Here is a 22,358-nt window from a genome sequence, read left to right on the forward strand (position 1 = left end):
ATGTGTAATCTCTCCATCCGTCCGTCCATCATGAGTTGCCCCCCCAATACGTTCATCTACCTTTCCGTTCAGTTTATTCATGCATCCATCAATCCCTATATTTGTTCTCTCATACATCCACACATCTATCCATCTATAGCACTAATCAATCCATCCATCCATCTGTCCACCCATCTACCATTCCTACCATCTATCTATCATGTGTTGGTTCATTCATTCATTCATTCATCCATACATTCTTTTTACCATCTATCCATCCTGTGTTGCTTTATTCATTTTGCTGTTGCTTCATTCATCCGTGCAGCCATCCATTCGTATCGTCTATCCATCATGTGTTGCTTCAATCAATCATTCATCCATCCATCTATCCATCCATCCTTTTTACATCTGTTCATCATGGGTTGCTCCATCCATCCATCCATCCATTTTTTTAAAATCATCTATCCATCATGTGTTCCTTCATTCATCCATTCATCCATCCTTCTTATCATATATCTATCAAGTGTTGCTTCATTCAGCAATCCATCTCTCCATCAATCAATTTCTCTACCTTTCCATCCATTTCCATTCTTCATAGGAAGTAGTATCTCTCCATCATGTGTTGCTCCATCCATCCATTCCTCTACCTCTCGCTGCATTCTTTCATACAGCCTTACATTCATCCTTTCATCCATCCGTCCATCTATCCATGTGTACCTCTATCCATTCCATCTTGCCATCCATCCATCCATCAAAACTTCGATTCATCCATCCTATTTACCATCTATCCATCGTGTATGGCTCCATTTATCCATCCACCATCCATTCTTCTTATCCTCTATCCATCATGCATTGCTTCATTCATCCATCTATCCATCCTTTTTCCCATCCATCAATCCATTTCTCTTCCTTTCCATGATCTCTGTCCTTCCTACTATCTATCCACCAACCCTCTACCTCTCTATCCATTCTTTCATGCATCCCTACATTTATACTTTCACCCATCCAACCATCTATCCATGTGTAAATCTATCCAATTAATCTTGCTATCCATCCATCCATCCATCCATCTGTAGCTCTACCCAGTCCATCTTGTTACACATCTTGTTTCAGTTTTTTTTTTATAATTCTTTCTTTCATCATCACATCCACATGTGTTGCCACATTTTTCTGTAAGGAGATGTTTATTCAACCTTTATGGAAAGAGTCTCCAGTTTCAGCGCTTTGTAAAGGAAGGTCAGCCTGCTTTCCGGACCTCGCTCTTCAGGGCAGAGTTTACATTTTGCTTACACGTTTCTCAGTAACACCACCAGCTGCTGAGGGAACGATTGTTTAGAGCTGCTACGACATGTTAGGTGTGTGTAAATATATTAAATGTAACTGTAAACAATTAAACAGGATGTTCTGTTATATGAGAATCATCAACGTGTGGTCTAGGATCGACTTTTCGTGCTCGTTTATGATTCCTCAGCCTTTTTAAATCCCGTCGTTTGATAAGGAATCCAGTGCACGTGTATTTTGGACCCAGCCCGAGCTGCTTTCCTGCAGTGACTCATCACTAGTTATATTACAGACAATAAAAGTACAAGGTCATTCACTACTTTACAGTCTACTTTACAGTCTTCTGTCCTGTGGCTACGAGTATGTTTTTAAGATTTTATAGCTATACACCTGTAGCATTTATTTAAAAAAAATCACTTGAGCAAAAGCTAATCTAGCCAGCAAAAGCTAACACAGCAAGTGAGAGCTTGTCTACTGACTTAAAGCTAGCTAGTGAGTGAAAATTAACCTAGCAAGTCTATTTAGTTAAAGCTAACCTAGTTGCTGAAAACTAGTTAGAGACTGAAAGCTAATCAAGCAAGTGAAAGCTAGGAGAGAAAGGAAAAGCTGACCAAGCAAGTGAACGCTAACTTGGTGAGTGAAAGCTGACTAGCAGGTGAAACCTAGCACACATAGCCTAGCGCGGTTACTATATGGATGTTGAATGTTCGTGATTCCCGCAGGTGACGTCTCCTGTAGAAGGCTGTCAATCAAGTGTGCTCATTAAAACATTAGGCCACACCCCATCGGTGATTTCAGTTGTGTTTTATTTGAGGTAAATTCGTTTTTCATGCAAATTTTATTGGACGTGTAATACAGCACTCACGTTTGGAGTAATACAATCAATATTTAAGGTTTGTTTCACCTTGAAAGTATGAGAAAGAACTACACAGGAAGTGAAAATGATGCGTAGTCTAATCATGACAAACTCGAAAGTAGTCCCCTTTTCGGTCAGGTGACGTCAATAAAAAGTCATCAGACCGTAATATAAAATGCGATCATGATTTCACGCATCGGGGCTTTCATTTTCATCGAGAGTTCAAAGGGTGTTAACGTTAGACTTCAAAATAGCACCACCAGACCTGAGCCCTGTGTTTCTTTTAGGAAAAAGCCACTTGGAAAGATTTGGTCACTGAATGAACTCTGATACACAAACTCTGATTAAAACATGAGATGATCAACCAGGATTAAACAGTCCTTCTTTTTAGAGCTCTTCAGGTATTGACTTATTATTTAAAGTAACAGTCCCTGAAGTGGACAGAATAAAGTAGGAGTTTGTTGAGGATTTTGAAGAAAAATGGTCACCTTTCATTTCAGACTCCAAACGACGGTAGAACCTCGTCAAACAATCCGGCACATCGAGCTGTCGTTGGTTTCCCTTTCAACTTCCCACATATCCAGCACTTCTATTCGATTCGGATCCCAGACGCAGTCTTCTTCCAGGCCGCTTGGCACCATGCCGCAGTTCGGGGGCACCCACGCTGTGTCGTATCCATTCCTATGCCAAGTCTTCTGAAGAGGATGGCCCTGCTTGTCGATTTTCTTCACCTTCCCCACTCGTACCTTCAGCTTCAAGATGGCCAGTCTCTCGTCGGGGTCAGGTTTCAGAGGGTAGCGCTTGGCTTTATCCACACTTCTGCTCACGTAGACGCCAGGCCCCAGCATCCCGTCAGAGGAACGTCGGAATCCGTGACTCTTGATCTCCTGTGCTGCTTCCAGAGTCGTACCGTGGTACATGATGTAGGATCTGCGGCCTCCGTGTTCCAGCAAGGAACTAAGGCCTCTCTCGAAATCTTTGTTCATGGAAAGTTCAAGTATTATTGATGGAACTGGAGCCCCAAAAGCCTTTTCACAAGCAAACTGAGCCTGTTTGACATTGGAGGAAAAATCATATATCATATTATTCCATGCATCATTTTAACTTGAACCCATTAGGGATTGAGAGGAAAATTCCCAGGGCTTCTACATGATGCGGTTATTTTTGAGCAAACACACTAAACATGATAAACAGCGTTAGAGTTCGAAGTTCAAAAACGCATTCAGATGAGGTTGTTTAGTTTGTTTCTGGTTTTTGCCCCATAGAAGTTTAGTTTTGGCAGCGGGTGAATGTGTCTTTTACTTTAAATCCCACCCCCCCGCAAATCAGGGTGTTTATGGAAGCATACTGAACTCGATCTCAGAATTCAGGTTTAAAAACAGGATAAAAATAGTGCAGCATTCATTTCAAAACAACTCTAAATATAGCTCTACTAAACGTAAGTACATTTTGTTTGGTCTGCTTTTACAGTACTGAAAGACAGAATAGACAATAAAATTGAAAAGCAAGAGCGAAAGTGTGGAGTTGCTTACCCATCTGTGGTTTTACGTCAAGTGTTAAAAGTTTCGCAGGGTGAGTGGTACTTTCACTTTCTTTTAGACTTCTTCGAAAAGAACGTGCACCTGCTCTGTTCCAGCTGCATGACATTTTTATTGCCCAGTTTTGCATATAAGGAAAGTCGACCGGTTCAGAGCTGATAGCTTGATAACGCTGTGCTGGATATTTTATATCTTTATAACACTTTTCTGCCACAAGCTTCAGGATCTTCGGTGGCACCCACGCCGTGTCGTATCCATGCCTAAGTCTTCTGAAGAGGATGGCCCTGCGTATTGATTCTCTTACCTTCCCCACTCGTACCTTCAGCTTCAAGATCTCTCGCCTGGGTCAGGTTTCAGTGGGTAGCGCTTGGCTTTATCCACACTTCTGCTCACGTAGATGCCGGACCTCAGAATCCCGTCAGCGGATCGTCTGAATCTGTGTCTCTCGATCTTCCGTGCTGCTTCCAGTGTCATACCGTGCTACCGTGTAGGATCTCTGGCCTCTATAGCCACTCTCAAAAATCTTCATCCATGGAAAATTCATCCATGGAAACTGGATCCATCCATGGAAAATTTACAGTCCCCTCCAAAAGTATTGGAACAACAAGGCCAGTTCTTGTTTTTGCTCTACGCTGAAGCCATTTTTTTTTTTTTGACATCAAAAGATGAACATGAGATGATAGTTCAGGTGTTCAGCTTTTATTTCCGGATATATTTAACTTCTAGATGTGGTAAACAACTTAGAACATGACACCTTTTCTTTGAAACCACTCATTTTTTAAGTGATCAAAAATACTGTGATCCCAAATACTGATTAATAGAGGAATTAATATACGAGAACTCTTCCTTCCTTACTTGATAATGTTGCATATTTTGTATACTTTTATGGCCACAAGCTTCGAGATCTTCGAGACATAGACGCCAGGCCCCAGCATCCCATCAGAGGAACGTCTGAAACCATAACGCTTGATCTGCTGCGCTGCTTTCAGCGTCGTACCGCGGTACGTGGTGTAGTATCTCCGGCCTCTGTGTTCCATGTCTCTCTCGAAATCCTCATAGTACGTGGAAAATTCCCCTGAAAACAAGTTTCATTATTCCATTATTCATAAGGTCCAAATTTTACTCTACTTATGTGTGCTTTAATTGATGTCCCATGACCTGGGCTGTAGTAATACACTTATATATATATATATATATATATATATATATATATATATATATATATATATATATATATATATATATATATATATATGTGTGTGTGTATATATATATATATATATATATATATATATATATATATGTGTGTGTGTAATACATGTCATCATTAATCTTAATCCCAAATAATGATCATATTGTATTGATAGGTAATATTGATCATAATGTATTATTAAAGGAACTGGAGCCCCAAGAGCCTTTTTACAAGCAAACTGAGCCTGTTTGACAGTTGGAGAAAAGCCATATATCATATTATTCCATGGATCATGACTTGAACCCATTAGGGATTAAGAGGAAAATTCCCAGGGTCGCCTACATGAGGCGGTTATTTTGAGCAAATACACTGAACGTGATAAACGGGTTTAGAGATAGATTGTTTAGATCCTTCCTGGCTTTTGTCCCATAGAAGTTTCATTTTGACAGTGTGTGTTTTTGCAGTAAAATTCCCCCATACGGCACTATGTTTGAGGATACATACCGAACTCGATCTCAGAATTTAGGTTCGAGTTCAATGGCCTGATAATGTTGCAAGATATCCTTTGTACACTTTTCTGGCCACGAACTTCAGGATCTTGTCTCTCTGTACTTTCCTATGCTAGTTTCTGACAGGAAAATACATTTGCGAACATCAGAACGTATTAAGATGTTAAGAACTGTGCTGGTGAATTCTCTTATCTGATTGGTCAGAAGGAGTTGAGTAGTGCAGCTCCAAAACACAGGTTAATATTAAGGTGATCTTTCGAATACGTTATCATTTCTGTAGAAACGACTCGTTCACAGGGGCAGGTTTTAGTAAGGAGACGTTTCTTTAACATTTACTGAAGGAGTCTCCAGTGTCGATCATTTCATCTGGGGCTTGAGAAGCGTATCGGATTACAAGCATACGAACACATTTCAAATTGAACACCGTTCCCACCAATGATTTCAGCATATCACACAGGAAGTAGAAATGATGCCGACTTTACTCATGACAGATTGACATCAGTCCCATTCTCATTCAGATGACATGGGCAATAATTAATCAGACCTGTTCATAATGTGTAAACATAAGGCTTCAGAATAGAACCACTAACCGTGGGTTTCTTTTAGGAAACACTGATTTCTAAAGGTGTAGTAAACATCACATTACATTACATTGAACAGTTAAACGAATGGCCTCATCTCGATTGACAATGTTATCTAAAAGCTAAGGCTTTGATATTTGACCGCCGTTTTATTACAAAGTTAATGTTATAGTGACGTCAATTTCACAACATCATTTCATCGAACAGTAACGGAGGTTAGATGGTACGTCACTCTGCCACAGTATGCTATAGGCTGTGCGCTTTAGGGTTTTCGTTAGCATGTCCGCCTCCCTTACCCTCAAAAAGGGCACGTTTCAAAAATCAGGTTTTGATATTGTGGTCATACTATTTTGAGAATAAAGTCGTAGCGTTATAAAAACAAAGTGTCGTTTTGAGAATAACACACAAAAATGGTAGAAAAACGGCATGATTATCACAATGATAGAAAGACGAGCGAGAAGCTTAATCAATGCATGAAATGGATGTCAAGGATTTAGTTCAATCTGACTTCAGGATTGGAAATTCTTTGCGTTTTTGAAGAGGATGAATCCTGTTACTGTACTTTTTTGCCAGTTACGTGGATCTCCTTTTCAGCATGATAAACAGCTTGAGCGTTCAAATCCACATTCCGATCAGGTTATTAAGATTTTGTCCCAATATGTTCTGGCATATTTTGTCTGTTAAATTCAAACCCTCAAGCTATGTTTGAATGAACTTGCTGAACAAATAAAAACTTTATTTTTGTTTGTATAGCGCATTTAATAATGGACTCAATTGTCTCAAAGCAGCTTTACAGAAACATATAAACACAGGATGGAGATTTTAAGTGTGTGAATTTATCCCTATTGAGCGAGCCGGTGGTGAGGAAAAACTTTCTAAGATGATATGAGGAAGAAACCTTGTGGGGAAACCATACTCGGAAGGGAACCCGTCCTCATCTGGGTAACAACGGAGAGTGTGAAAGTAAAAGAAAGTTCATTATGGTGTTTATATGAAGTCTGTTTGTTGAACTAGTCCACTGTTCACTAAAGGAGACCTGAGTGTAAAACTGCATGTGGTAATTGCAGTCCCAAGGCCATCGCAGCAACCGTCGTCCCAGCAACCACAGCGAGAATGTCCATGTGGAATTGAGGTCCGACACCATTTATAACAGCATTGGTTGAGTCCTACAAACATATGAAGCATAGGTTTGACAGGAAGTATAAATCATGCAGAAATTAATTAATGAATCATGACAGATTGAGAGTAGTCTTATTCTCTGTCGGGTGATGTCAATAAACATTCATCGGACCTTCATTCGTTAAAAGATTTCTTAGATATGACACGATAGGGAAAATACATAAGTACGCACACCGCATTTTACACCGCATTTGGTGTTTGAAAGTTTGTGAACCCTCACACGAAAGTAGATAAAGAGAACTCAAATTTGTCAGACAAATTTATCTATTGAGGTCATTTATTTATTGAGGAAAATGAGCCAATATTAGATATCTGTGAGTAGCAAAAGTATGTGAACCTTTACTTTCAGTATCTGGTGTGACCCCCTTGTGCATCAATAACTGCAGATAAACCTTTGGGGTAACTATTGGTCAGTCCTGCACGTCAGCTTGGAGGAATTTTAGCCCATTCCTCAGTACAGAACAGCTTCAACTCTGGGATGCTGGTGGGTTTCCTCACATGAACTGCTTGCTTCAGGTCCTTCTACAACATTTCTATTGGATTAAGGTCAGGACTTTGACTTGTCCATGTGATCTTTAGCAAACTGCAGACGAGCAGCAATGTTCTTTTGAGCAGAGCAATGACTTTCTCCTTGCAACCCTGCCATGCACGCTATTGTTGTTCAGTGTTCTCCTGATGGTGGACTCATGATATTTGTATTCGACAACGGTCTTGAACTTCCTCCATTTGTACACATTCTGTCCGACTGTGGATTGGTAGATCTTTACTGATGTCTTCAGGACCGAGGAATTTACACTTGGTAGTTTCTTGGTAACGTGACTAGCTGCTTTCATTTTAAATTTTTTGGTCTTATTTACGTTGAGAGAGAAAAGAGAGTCTGGTGAGGGGAACAGATGTTTATAGCTGCTGTGATGTAGGGTAATGTAACTATAAATGATAAAAAAAAAATTCTGACGTTATTCTTCACTAAATTAAACATTTTTAACTTTGGCGAATTGCTATGGTAGAAGACGAACAAAACATTTCAACTTTTTGGTGTTTTCCTGCAGAAACTAGTACAACTTGATTCACTACGATACTATACGACAGTAGCAGGCGGAGTCTCAGACATGGGGCTGTCAGTCAAGCAAGCTCATTAGAATATTAATTGAGCCGATCTTTCTTTATTTAAAGTATGAGTTTAATTATTTCACTTGTTTGAAGTAAAAAATAAATAAATAAATGATTCAGAGTTTAATCATGACAGATTGACTGCAGTCCCAGTTCTTGGTCAGGTGATTAGACTTTTGTTTGAGTAAATTTGTGACAAAATAAACTGGATTGAAAAGAGGTTCATAGCTTCACATATTGGAATTGGAGTAGTGGCATAGTAAGCATGGTTGTCGATTTGCGGCGCAGCAGAGAGCTGGTTCTTGGCCATGTTTAGTGATGAAACATAGTAGACTCTCCCTTGAAAGTGAACCTGGGTTTGATCCAGGAGCTGCAATAGCAGGAATAATGCAGTAACGTAAGCAAGATACAGTCATGTCCCAGGCATGCTTTCAAGACTCGTGTTGTACCCTTGAGAAAACAAATGAACCTCTGGTCCAGTCCTGGCTAGAAATATACTGATGAGACAGTGAGTCAGACTGGCAGCTTTGTAAAGTGTTTTAACATTGATTTTTTAAATTATTATATTTTATCGCCCAGTTGTGGATATAAAGAAAAGTTTACTGGTAGCTCAGGAAAATACATTCAGGCACTTTTTTGGCCACAAGCTTCAGGATCTTGAGGGTTGCAATCTGTCTCTTCTCATATTTGTTAGCTATTTTTTGTGTGTGCGCGAGTATTTATTTATTTTTTTTCTGGGATCAAATCTTAAGATCTTCATTTAGAGAATCATGCACAGCATATTGTCTTCAGTACATCTTAAAACCTGGTAGATCTTCTTATTCAATCTGGATCCCAGATGCACTCTTCCTCCAAGCCGCTTGACATCATACCGTACTGTGGTTCTACCCACGCCCTGACGTATCCACATTCATGCCAGGACATCTGCAGTGAATGGCCCTGTCTGTCAGTTTTCTTCACGTTCCCCAATCATACCTTCAGCTTCATGGTGTCCAGGCTCTCCTCAGGGTCAGGATTCAGGAGGTAGCGCTTGGCTTTTCCACATTTCTGCTCACATATACACCAGGCCCCAGCATCACGCCAGACCAGCGCCTGAAACCGGGATGTTTGATGCTTCCGGCGTTGTACATGATGTAGGTGCTGTGCTTTCACTTTCATCACATTGTCAAAAAATAGTGCATGTCTGCTTCATTCATCTAGAGGACAGGAAATGAGAGACAAGAATTGTGAAGGACAAACTGAGAAACATGACATTTACCGAGTTACAGAAGTGTGTTTTCATGTTAGGTTATTAGAACCAGAAATGCTAATAAGAGCTAGATTATAGCAGATGTCATTCTAAAAATATTTTGTTTTTCAAGCTCTAGATAGATACGAATACTTCATTTTGGCCTTCCACTGCCTTAGTAAAAACACGTACCTCAAGGCTTCTTTGGATTGCTAAAGGTTTTTGCCTTCTAACAGGGGTTACACTTAGATGATTGGTGAAATAATGTCAGAGGGAATGATAATGGGTTAAATAGAGTACCTTGTCTTCTTTTTGCTAAACACCCTCGAGTTTTTTTCTTCTACACTTTTTCATCCAAATCCCTCATTTTTTGGATTTGATGCCAAGCCTCTCCACCCAGTTCTGATTTGAAAAACTGGGGAGAGAGGGGGAGGAAAAGGAGAAAGCAGAGAGGGTGAAATAGGGATAGAGTGAAGAGAAAGATGAGCAAACTGTAAACAGAGTTTAAGGGGAGTTTTCTGGAGCTGGACAGTGGAGTAGCAGAAAGACAGGAACGATAAACATACAGATTTAGGGAGTGAAGTTGTGTGTGTGTGTGTGTGTGTGTGTGTGTGTGTGTGTGTGTGTGTGTGTGTGTGTGTGTGTGTGAGTGAGGGAGTCGCAGCTGTAGCATGATATCATCCGAATACGACGTTATTCCCACATGCTAGTTACACACAGATGGAGCAGAGGGAGTGTGTGTCTGTCTTCCTCTGTGTGTGTGTGTGTGTGTGTGTTGTGTACTTCTGCAGTACACAACAATATCTTGTCATTTATATTTTACCTCAGGTTGTCCAATTGCTGCTCCTAAGATGATGCTATTTTTACGTTTTATTTTACCTCAGACTGTTAGATGCAATTTTTTAATTTTATTTTACCTCAGGTTGTTACATAATTCTATTTTTGCACGTTATTTTATCTCCGGTTGTCAGATGATGCTATTTTTGCATTTTATTTGACCTCAGGCTGTTAGATGCAATTTTGCTGTTTATTTTACCTCAGGTTGTTAGAAGATGCTAATTATGCTGTTTATTTTACCTCAGGTTGTTAGCTGATGCTAATTGTGATGTTTATTTTACCTCAGGTTGTTAGATGATGCTAATTTTGCGTTTGATTTTACCTCAGGTTGTTAGAAGATGCTAATTATGCTGTTTATTTTACCTCAGGTTGTTAGAAGATGCTAATTGTGCTGTTTATTTTACCTTAGGTTGTTAGCTGATGCTAATTGTGATGTTTATTTTACCTCAGGTTGTTAGATGATGCTAATTTTGCATTTGATTTTTACCTCAGGTTGTTAGATGATGGTATTTTTGCATTTTATTTTATGTTGTTACATTATGCTAATTTTGCTGTTTATTTTACCTCAAGTTGTCCAATTACTGCTCCTAAGATGATGCTATTTTTAGTTTTATTTTACCTCATACTGTTAGATGCAGTTTCTGTGTTTTATTTTGTCTCAGGTTGTTATATAATGCTATGTATGCATGTTATTTTACCTCAGGTTGTTAGAAGATGCTATTTTTGCATTTTATTTTTACCTCAAGATGTTAACTGGTTCTAATTTTGCTGTTTATTTTACTTCAGGTTGTCCAATTACTGCTGCTAATTCAGTGCATCAATTTTTTTATGTCCTGCTAGCACTTAGCAGTTAACTTTAGTGTTCCTGCCTGCTAGTTTGATAGCTAGAGTGGTTCTAGCTTATGATCTAAACACCTATATTATTGTGATTCAGCCTTACTGTGTGGGAGACATGAAGGAATAATTGTGCGTGTGTGTGTGTTAGATCTAAAACACACTCCATCAGCTGAAAGCAAGAGCCGTCACACAGTGTTACACACAAATCAGATACAGTGGATTCTATCTCTCTCCCTGTTTTTCCTCCTTGGGATAAGTCCTGCTGTTCTCTCTCTCTCTCTCTCTCTCTCTCTCTCTCTCTCTCTCTCTCTCTCTCACTCTCTCTCTCTCGGCTGCAGTTTGTTTAGACAGTGACATAGCAGGAAAGCAGCTTTAGACAGCAGAGATTCCAGTGTTCACTGCGCGAGAGAGAGAGAGGGAGAGAGAGGGGGAGTGCGGGACAGGGACAGTCAGAAAGGCTCTGGTTCTGTCAGTGTCTCGTGTCTCTGCTGTAATCGCTCAGAGATAACTGTGACAGAATGGACGAGCGGGAAATCCTCTTGCTCTCCTCATCCATCAAACACTTGGCACCACCCCAAATACCGGAATTGATGTCTAGTTTGTGTACTTACAAGAATGTCAGCCAGAGAGCAAAAGCAAAAAACAAGGAAACACTTTTTGTGTGTGTGTGTGTGTGTGCGCGTCCACCTCAGACACACTCTCTTCCTCAAACACACTTACACATTGTCTCTGGAATCTCTGAACTTTGCTGTCTAATTATGTTTATGTCATGTCCTTGTCGCGTTCTGTGTCGCTCTCGCATGATAAACGAGGCAATACCGGCATAACAGGAACTCGATTTGTGGACTTTCCACAACGTCAGATGTAACTGTAAATGGATAAACATTACAGAGTCTTGTGCTTTAATAAATGAAAAATTGTAATTGTTGGCAATTTTGCTGTTATGGGAAAAACAATAGCTCATTAAACGTCATCTCTCTCTCTCTCTCTCTCTCTCTCTCTCTCTCTCTCTCTCTCTCTCTCTCTCTCTCTCTCTCTCTTTCTCTCAGGCTCAGTGGATCAGCAGTGTGAGCTAACGTGTCGGCCAGTCGGCTATCGTTTTTACGTTCGTCATTCGGAGCGAGTGAGAGACGGAACCCCCTGTGTTAATAACACCCCCAATGACGTGTGTGTGGGAGGCCGATGTCTGGTAAGAACACGTCACACACACAGACACACACACACACACAAACACACACACACTTACTTTACTCATCCAAACTATAATTTACTGATTACGGTGTCAAGCAAAGACACATAATATAATCTCTGTCTCTCTCTTTCTCTTTAACCTTCTGCTCAGAGCGAGGGGTGTGATGGCATGCTTGGCTCGGGTGTGGTGCGTGATCGGTGCGGCGTATGCGGCGGGAGTGATGGATCGTGTGTTCGAGTGTCAGGAAGTTTCCAGAACAGCAGTGTACCTCTGGGGTATCACAAGATTCTTGACATTCCAGCCGGAGCGACAGCCATCAACATCACGGAACGCAGTGCCAGCCCTAACTACCTCGGTGTGTGTGTGTGTGTGTGTGTGTGTGTGTGTGTGTGTGTGTGTGTGTGTGTGTGTGTGTTTGTTTGGCTTTCTCTCATTGCTCAAATATGTTCCCTACTTAGGGAGACTCCGCCCAAATGGAACACAGGGGAGTTAGGAATATTTAGCACTTTAGTATTCAGTGCAGTTGTGTTTGCACTGAATATCAAAATATAAAACTGATTAATAGTGATTGGTGTGTTTGTGTGTAGCGTTGCGTAGCGGCACTGGTCAGTCCATCGTGAACGGTCGCTGGGCCGTGGATCCTCCAGGTGAATATGAAGCGGGAGGAACAACATTCGTGTACACGCGCAACCGTGGAGAAACGCTCACTGCCCCGGGACCCACACACACACTGCTGCAGCTGTATGTAAGTCTCTCTCACACACACACACACATACAAAAACACAAACACAATGTGACCTAAGAGCCTCAGAATATGCTAATGTTTTTCTCTTTGTAGATTATTTTCCACAAGGAGAATCCAGGCGTAGATTACGAGTATTACATACCTGTGAAGAAGGAGGCAGTGAGAGAGTGGGACGGAAGGAGCGCGTCTCTCCGAGAGACCAGTGAGTCTGTTTGAGAGTACTGGAACAGCAAGGCCATATATATATATATATATATATATATATATATATATATATATATATATATATATATATATATATATATATATATATATATATATATGTATGTATGTATGTATGTATGTATGTATGTATGTGTATATATATATATATATATATATATATATATATATACAGTGAGGGAAAAAAGTATTTGATCCCCTGCTGATTTTGTACGTTTGCCCACTGACAAAGAAATGATCATTCTATAATTTTAATGGTAGATTTATTTGAACAGTGAGAGACAGAATAACAACAAAAAAATCCAGAAAAACGCACGTCAAAAATGTTATAAATTGATTTGCATTTTAATGCAGGAAATAAGTATTTGACCCCTCTGCAAAACATGACTTAGTACTTGGTGGCAAAACCCTTGTTGGCAATCACAGAGGTCAGACGTTTCTTGTAGTTGGCCACCAGGTTTGCACACATCTCAGGAGGGATTTTGTCCCACTCCTCTTTGCAGATCTTCTCCAAATCATTAAGGTTTCGAGGCTGACGTTTGGCAACTCGAACCTTCAGCTCTCTCCACAGATTTTCTATGGGATTAAGGTCTGGAGACTGGCTAGGTCACTCCAGGACCTTAATGTGCTTCTTCTTGAGCCACTCCTTTGTTGCCTTGGCCGTGTGTTTTGGGTGATCGTCATGCTGGAATACCCATCCACGACCCATTTTCAATGCCCTGTCTGAGGGAAGGAGGTTTTCACCCAAGATTTGACGGTACATGGCCCCGTCCATCGTCCCTTTGATGCGGTGAAGTTGTCCTGTCCCCTTAGCAGAAAAAAACCCCCAAAGCATAATGTTTCCACCTCCATGTTTGACGGTGAGGATGGTGTTCCAGGGGTCATAGGCAGCATTCCTCCTCCTCCAAACACGGCGAGTTGAGTTGATGCCAAAGAGCTCCATTTTGGTCTCATCTGACCTCAACACTTTCACCCAGTTGTCCTCTGAATCATTCAGATGTTCATTGGCAAACTTCAGACGGGCATGTATATGTGCTTTCTTGAGCAGCGGACCTTGCGCGCGCTGCAGAATTTCAGTCCTTCACGGCGTAGTGTGTTACCAATTGTTTTCTTGGTGACTATGGTCCCAGCTGCCGTGAGATCATTGACAAGATCCTCCCGTGTAGTTCTGGGCTGATTCCTCACTGTTCTCATGATCAATGCAACTCCACGAGGTGAGATCTTGCATGGAGCCCCAGGCCGAGGGAGATTGACAGTTCTTTTGTGCTTCTTCCATTTGCGAATAATCGCACCAACTGTTGTCCCCTTCTCACCAAGCTGCTTGGCAATGGTCTTGTAGCCCATTCCAGACTTGTGTAGGTCTACAGTCTTGTCCCTGACATCCTTGGAGTGCTCTTTGGTCTTGGCCATGGTGGAGAGTTTGGAATTTGATTGATTGATTGCTTCTGTGGACAGGTGTCTTTTATACAGGTAACAAACTGATATTAGGAGCACTCCCTTTAAGAGTGTGCTCCTAATCTCAGCTCGTTACCTGTATAAAAGACACCTGGGAGCCAGAAATCTTTCTGATTGAGAGGGGGTCAAATACTTTTTTCCCTCATTAAAATGCAAATTAATTTATAAAATTTTTGACATGCGTTTTTCTGGATTTTTTTGTTGTTATTCTGTCTCTCACTGTTCAAATACAACTACCATTAAAATTATAGACTGATCATTTCTTTGTCAGTGGGCAAACGTACAAAATCAGCAGGGGATCAAATACTTTTTTCCCTCACTGTATATATATACATGTTAAACAACTTCAAACACAGCACCTTTCATTTGAACCCACTCGGTTTTTCTTCTTCTTTTGACGTGATCAAAAATATTGGAACATGTGACTGACAGGTGTTGCCCAGGTGTGCCCTGTTAAATTGACTGTGTAAAGAATGAATGGCTAAGAATGTCTACCTTTGGTCCGAGCCCTGGGTTTTACCTGTGAAGACCACATTTGTTGTTAAAAAAAGTATAAATCAACACGAAGACCAGAGAGCTGACTAATGGGAGAAAAGCGAGCCGTTTTCCAGGGGGAACTCGATCACTGCCATTGCACAGACATTAGGCAAAGCCAGTACAACAATTATTAATTATTATTATTATTATTTTTACAACAGTCCTTTTTTTTTTTTTTTTAGGTTTGTAGTTCCGCTGCAAGTCAAAATGGCGCCTTTTAAATCATCACAGGAAGCACGAGATGAATTGTATTTTGAGGGCGTGTGTTTTAATCTCCCTTAAACTTACGGTCCAGCAAATACGGCACTGTTAAACACCGAGAACCAGATGTACTTAAACTGTTCGTGGTTTGTTTGTGCAGTGACTTCTGATGTACGAACATGTGGTCTTAACTATCCAATTACGCGCATCGCCTATTCAAAATTAGCACGCTAATACTCTTTCTCTCTCTCTCTCTCTCTCTCTCTCTCTCTCTCTCTCTCTCGCTCACACGACTATGAATGTTTCATTGTAGTGTTGCCGTAAAATATGCTAACACACGGGGAAGACGGTACGAGAAACTTGTTACGGGACGACTGGAAGAGACATAAATAATGCGTACAAATTTGATCACAATATTAATGTTTTAGGACTGGATATGTTTAAATAACGTCAGCGCTTTCTCTCGCAGGTGCCGTAGTAGCCTTTGTAGAAGACTCCGCCCCTGCTCCCATCCCGGCTCCTTCTTCATCGGAGAGGTGGATGCCGGAGAGGCCCCGCCCCCACAGCTCTGGGCCTCATCGTAATGTTCGGATCCCACCGAGGACCGACGTCCCATTGGATAATCAGATTCCGTTCGAGTGGACGCTGGGTCAGCTCAGTGAGTGCTCTGCTTCATGTGGCAAAGGTCAGTGTGTGTGTGTGTGTGTGTGTGTGTGTGTGTGTGTGTGTGTGTGTGTGTGTGTGTGCGTGTGCATGCGCGCGTGCAAGGCACTGATTGATTTCTCAAGTTTGAGGTTAAAATTCTGGGAATTCAGTGTTGGACTTTGTCTGTTGCAATGTTCCACTTTTGTGTTTACGTGCCAAATTCTGCAGCATTTCTGACATACTGGGATTTTTCCCTCTGACTGATGAACACACACACACACACACACACACACACACACACACACACGTGTCTGCCAAATCTTCTGAAAACAGCTTTCTGCCAAACATAGGATCTCCAATTACGGAGTCATTATGCTGTGTGGGTGTGGGTGTGTGTGTGTGTTGCAGGTCTGTTTCTGATTAATCCTACTCAACTGTTTGTTTTTGTCTTGTCTGCCCACTAGTGGTGGAAACGAGTATTACAATTTTTAATCTGAATTTTGGTGTGTGTGTGTGTAGGTACCCAACACCGAGAGGTGTTGTGTGTGAACAGACACACGAACGAAGAAGTCCACGAAAGGCGGTGTGACTCTGCGTCTAAGCCCATCGCCGAGGACGAGCCGTGTAACGTCCATCCCTGCCCGCCATAGTGAGCTACGGCGTTTTATATATTATAAAGTGCTGATTATGTGTAGCTGTGTATGTTTAATGTGTGTGTGTGTGTGTGTGTGTGTCTGTGTGTAGCTGGGAGGCGGGAGCGTGGTCGGAATGCAGCGTGTCGTGTGGGTGGGGTCTGCAGCAACGCCAGCTCCAGTGCAGGCAGAATTTCTCCAGCCGCTCCACCCGGGTCCACCCTCATCGCTGCTCGGGTCTCACACAGCCCAACACCACCCAGGCCTGCCACACACATTCCTGCTCACACTGGCAGGTCTCCTCCAACTGGAGCGCCGTGAGTCTCACACACACACACACACACACACAAACTCACACACGTGAAAAGGTTTACATTCGTGTATGTTTGCATGTCAGTGTTCAGTAGACTGCGGCACGGGTAAAAGGACACGGAACGTCCGCTGCGTCAGTGACCACGGCGGTGTGGTGAACGACGGGGAGTGTAACGCCAGGCTCCGCCCACAAGGAAGCGAAGATTGTCACATGGGTCCCTGCGTCTCCAACTGGTACTTCACTGACTGGACGAACACAGTGAGTGCTGACAAAACGGCTCGTTTCTAACACGTTTCGGATGTTTGTTAAACACGTGTGTGTGTGTGTGTGTCTGTGTGTGTCAGTGCTCCGCCCCATGTGGTCCGGGTGTGCAGAAACGTGACGTGGTGTGCGTGTCGAGCGGCGCTGATGGCGAGTGTGTGAAGGACAAACCGGCTGATATGAAGGCGTGTCACTCGGGATCCTGCGTGGCACACACAAACTGGTTCGCTGGACCGTGGGGACAGGTAAGACACAGAGAATGTGTGCACGTGTTTAATATAACGTGCGTGTGTTAATATATAACCTGTGTGCGCGCGTGTTTTACAGTGCAGCGTGCCGTGTGGGAACGGAACCCAGCGCAGAGACGTGATCTGCGTTCGGAAGCTGGGGAGCGATTTCAGTGTGATGCCGGCTGGCGAGTGCGCGCACCTGGAAAAACCGTCCCCCATCCAGACGTGCGAAGCGGAACCGTGTAAACCGCAGTGGTTCACCACAGAGTGGAGTGCGGTGAGGGACAAAGAACGAGAGATAGAAGTGTGGAAAACAAAAAGGGTGGGGGGGGGGGTTAAGAGAAAGAGGAGGTGAAAGAAAGTACTAGAAAGACAGGGTGGGTGTAGAGAGAAAAGAGAAAGTGAGGTGCGGAGAGAAAGGAAAAATGGGCTCCGTCCCAAACGGCTTCCTGTTCACTATTCGCAGTCGCTAAACAGAGTTTTTCTGTCTCTTTGTCCATCCCTACCTCGCAGTGCTCCAAGTCGTGCGGTGACGGAGTTCAGACTCGAGACGTCCGCTGTCTGACGCCGGATAAACAGCCGAGCTTCGCCTGTGACTCCACCCACAAGCCACACCCCAAACAGCCCTGTAACCCCGCCCCCTGCAGCCCCTCCCTAGGTGTGTATGTTTGACGATCAGCAGTTCTGACTGAGATTTTTATTTTATTTTTTAATTTATTTATTACACTTTTTTCTCTCCATTTGACTCTTTCCATCCGTTCTGCTCATTATAATCCCCCCTCTCTTTTTCCCTCTTTCTCTTCTTTTTTTTTTTCCCTTCTGTTTTCCATCATTATTTCTCTTCCTTTTCATTTCACTTCCATCTGTATTTCTCATTCCTGTTTCTCTTCTGGTCCTTATCCCTCCATCCCACTCTCTATCTCTCTATCTCTTTCTCTTATTATTCTTCTTTCTTCTTTTTGGCTTCTGTTTTTCTCGGCCATTCTCTTCTTTCATTTTTACTTCCATGTTTCTGTCTGTATCTCTCTCTCTCTCTCTGTCCCTCTTTCCAAATTACCGTCCGTTTTTTTTTCCTCTCCACCCCACACCCTCTTTCTGTCTTTCTTTCCATCTTTGTCCTTTTGTCATCCCTCTTTCTCTATCATTCTTTCTCTCCTTTTCCGTTTATTTCCATGTGTATGTCACTCTTTCTCATCTTTTTTTCCTTCTCGCATTCACTTCTCCTTTTTTTTTTTTTACCCTTTCTTTCTATCCCTACCTCTCCATACTCCCCCTTCCACCCACTATCTGCTCTTCCGGTCTTCCTGACAGATGAGAGCTGTAAGGACCGACGCTCCAACTGCCTGATGGTTGTCCAGGCTCGGCTCTGCGTTTACTCCTACTACAAGTCGGCCTGCTGCGCCTCCTGCACTCAGAGCGCCCAGAGAGCCAAACGCCACTGACCCCGCCCAGGGTCAAAGGTCAGCGACAGGGCAGCCGACTCTCCAGCCAATAGTGTCCCAGACTGACGTCGAGGAAGTGAATTTAGACTTTAACATTTCAACAGCTCTGTTTTGCTGCATCATGTCAATCGTGATTAGCCCCGCCCATGATCTCATCCCCCATGCAGCCAATTCACCTGAGACATGTCTGGGATGTGAAGTTTACCTTATTAGCTTTGTGGATCTTTGAGGCTAATGTAGCTAACCTAGAATGGACGCTTATAGCCACCAGTTTATCATCGTGCTCTAGGAGTGACTACAATGACGGATTTTAAGATTTAAGTACAAATAGTTCCTTTTGCGTTGTGTACATGATGCTAAACTGGTGGCCCTTCCTTGTTAGCATCTTTAGCATCACAGCTCCAGTGCAAACATGTTTCTGCTGATCGACTACGTCTGGGGTAAAACGGAAATTGTATGCATTTTTTTCTAATCTTTTGCTTTTTCTCAAAGTGAGAACTTTTTTTAAAGTCCAGTATATGTTTGTTTTGTTTTAAAAGCACTAGAATTTTCTGCGTTTCTATGGCAACCTGGATGCCAAACTAAACCTACAATGATGAAGGTGCCTTTAATAAAGAAAAATTAGATTTGTATCCATTTTGCTCATAAACTATCAGTACACCTGATTTTGTTCACATTCCTATCTATACAAGTACACTACATGGAGGAAGACATAATACGCTTACACTCTGTCAAGTGCACTAGATGTCCAATAGCCATGCACGACTTGCCATAATTCAGTTATTCAGTTAAATAATGCCACCTACACCCTATCTAGGGCACTATACATACAGCTACGAGTCAGCCATATTTGATTCCATTTGATTCCGCGCTTGTGCAGGAAGTATGGAGCTAAATCCCAAAATATTTCATATTAGACATGTAGTGCACTACATAGGGTGCAGCAATTTTCATACCTCATAAGTGCAATTATTTAGGGAGCAGGGAGCTTAAATACATTGGGACAGAGCTACACTCTCTATACATTTTGCACTACATCGGGTGCCATTATTTTTGTTTTAATCCTCTAGTTCAGGGGTTCCCAAACTTTTCCAGGGCAAGGCCCCCCAAATGGCATTAACATTTGACCGAGGCCACCCTTTTGCAAGATGTCTTTAAAACACATTAAAAATATAGACTTCTGAATATATCCCCTTTTTTTTTTTATTAATAATTACATCTTTACATTAGGAATTATAATATATACATATATATATATCATGCATTTATGTTTCACACCAAATTGTTGAGGCCCCCAGGTGGCCCCCCACTTTGAAAACCACTGCTCTAGTTGGCATATAGTGCGCTATGTAAGGGGTATTATTTCATTCCCTGTGAAATGCGGGAATTTCTATATAGTGCACTTTATGGGATTAAAGAAAAATATAGAAATAGAAATGGCACCCCATGTAGTGCACTATATAGAACTTTAGCTCCGCCTTAACATGGTAGTGCACTTTATATGAAATAATAACACCTACTCCCTGTGTAGTCCACTAAATGTCCATGAGGGAACTATGGATGGCATCATTACTCCCTGTGCACTACTTAGGATAAATAATGGCACCGTATTAAGTGCACTAGATATATTAGTGCACTTTATAATGTATACTATAATTGCAGCCTATGTAGTGCACTATTATATTAGTTCACTTAATAGGGTACGAAATAATGATGCCCTATATAGTGCACTATATGGTCCCTACTACCTATGTAGTGCGCTGTATGTCTACTAGAGAGTCGTTAATGATTCAGATCATTGCTTCCTGTATAAGTGCACTTCATAGGGTATTTAAATAACAGTGTACCCTATGTAGTGCACTACATGTCTGTAATAGGTGCATTTGGGATTTAAAAAAAAAAAAAAATTATTCCAGCTACCATGGCTGAATCCTAAATAAACCTAAGCTCCCTGTATTAGTGTACTCTCAAGGGTGTGAAATAATATAATAGTGCGTTCAGCCTACGGAGTCCAATAAAGAACCGTTTGGAATTTAACCAATGTGACACTGCAAACCTCATGAACTGTGTGATAAAAGCTTTGTCATTCCTGTTCTCTCTCTCACATACACACACACACACTGGTTCGTTCCTCCTCTTGGATGCGAGTCAATTTACTGTCTTTTTCATTTTTTTTAATAGTATGTATGCATGTACATTTTTATTTATGTTCAAATTCACAAATTGTTTTGAATGCATCCTTAAATATGAAGGTGTATGTGAGATCGTGATTGGTTCTTTGGTCTGTGGCCAATAAGAAATGAGAGGGGGTGGGATTTAAGGCGGCTTGTTTTTTTGTTTGTTAAACTAACCACCTTGCTAAATTCAGTAGTGCTTTAAAGTGTGTGCGCGTGTGAGTGTGAGCGAGAAATGTGTTACAAAAATGTGTTAATGTACATACTTGCGTGTCTGTGTATGGTGCCATAATCAAATATTAGCAACTAGAAGCCGAAATTATACTTTTATATAAAAAAATACAGATCGTTATTTATCGGTGAAATATTTACATAAATTATATTTATTTCGCGAAACGAAGCATATGTCATTATCACCTGAGGTTTAAGAAGAAAATTATGATTTGTAAAATAATCATCTTTTGGAAATGTGTGCTAAATGCTGTTACGGCGCTGCAGAATAAAGAAAACCTGCGATGACCAGATTCACTGACTTTCATTTGTAGTGCGTTGTGTCCTAAATTGCACCATATGTTGGCTATATAGTGCGCTTAGGTAGTTTGGTTTGATGAAGCCATTGTTTCATACCAGGGCACACAGGAATAGATCAAACGGGCGGTGCTGTTCTCGTTCGTCCTCTCGTTCTCTGTAAGTGCACTACATAGGGTATAAAATTGTTCAAACTGTTCCCTCTGCCCTATCTAGTCCACTAGAAATGTAACATAGCCATTTGGGATTCACCCACAATTGAACATGTATAGCTTTGATACTGTAGATCACGATATTCTATCAAGATAGACTACAAAATGTTGTCCGATGTAAGGGAATGGCTCCTTCCTGGTTCAGGTCTTATTACTAACTGTTATCAGTTTGTAGATTAAAATAAATATAATACACTCAAAGAGGATTTGATTAATAACGAATACGTTTTTTCACCATCTTTATTTATTGTTTATTGCATCCATTCATCATCATTCTTCAGCGTCTGCATGTTGGCTGTCGTTCTGTTTCGCCTCCTCCTTCAGGGAGACCAGGGACAGGGATTAACACCTGGAAATTCTCGTGTGTACATACAGTACATCCGGAAAGTATTCACAGCGCTTCAGTTTTTCCAAAGAAGTTTGTACATGTGCTTTTTTTGTT

General features: G+C 41.6%; 2 protein-coding genes across 2 annotated transcripts in view; one reads left to right on the top strand and one right to left on the bottom strand.

The window, feature by feature from the left end:
- The window catches only part of adamtsl4 (ADAMTS-like 4), a 36,859-nt gene extending 15,159 nt beyond the window's left edge, over positions 1-21,700 (top strand). Inside the window, exons 6-17 of the mRNA XM_017464937.3 lie at positions 12,177-12,316; positions 12,470-12,674; positions 12,907-13,064; positions 13,158-13,266; positions 15,949-16,164; positions 16,644-16,773; positions 16,869-17,073; positions 17,154-17,327; positions 17,414-17,575; positions 17,658-17,837; positions 18,074-18,218; positions 18,872-21,700. Of these exons, the coding sequence (XP_017320426.1) occupies positions 12,177-12,316; positions 12,470-12,674; positions 12,907-13,064; positions 13,158-13,266; positions 15,949-16,164; positions 16,644-16,773; positions 16,869-17,073; positions 17,154-17,327; positions 17,414-17,575; positions 17,658-17,837; positions 18,074-18,218; positions 18,872-19,002 (1,955 nt within the window). The 3' untranslated portion in view covers positions 19,003-21,700. The remainder of the gene's footprint in view (positions 1-12,176; positions 12,317-12,469; positions 12,675-12,906; positions 13,065-13,157; positions 13,267-15,948; positions 16,165-16,643; positions 16,774-16,868; positions 17,074-17,153; positions 17,328-17,413; positions 17,576-17,657; positions 17,838-18,073; positions 18,219-18,871) is intronic.
- LOC108263802 (uncharacterized) lies at positions 2,049-3,767 on the bottom strand. Its single transcript, XM_017464962.2, has 2 exons — positions 3,649-3,767; positions 2,049-3,165 (listed from the first exon to the last, which is right to left on the bottom strand). The coding sequence occupies exon 2, from the start codon at positions 3,100-3,102 to the stop codon at positions 2,641-2,643; it is 462 nt and encodes a 153-aa protein (XP_017320451.1). The 5' UTR covers positions 3,103-3,165; positions 3,649-3,767; the 3' UTR covers positions 2,049-2,640.
- Positions 21,701-22,358: the final 658 nt, after the last annotated feature.

This window comes from Ictalurus punctatus, chromosome 1, assembly GCF_001660625.3.
Source record: "Ictalurus punctatus breed USDA103 chromosome 1, Coco_2.0, whole genome shotgun sequence".
Classification (NCBI taxonomy): domain Eukaryota; kingdom Metazoa; phylum Chordata; class Actinopteri; order Siluriformes; family Ictaluridae; genus Ictalurus; species Ictalurus punctatus.

Coding starts and splice junctions, on each gene's coding strand:
- LOC108263802 (XM_017464962.2), bottom strand. CDS start 3,102: ATGAACAAAGATTTCGAGAGAGGCCTTAGTTCCTTGCTGGAACACGGA.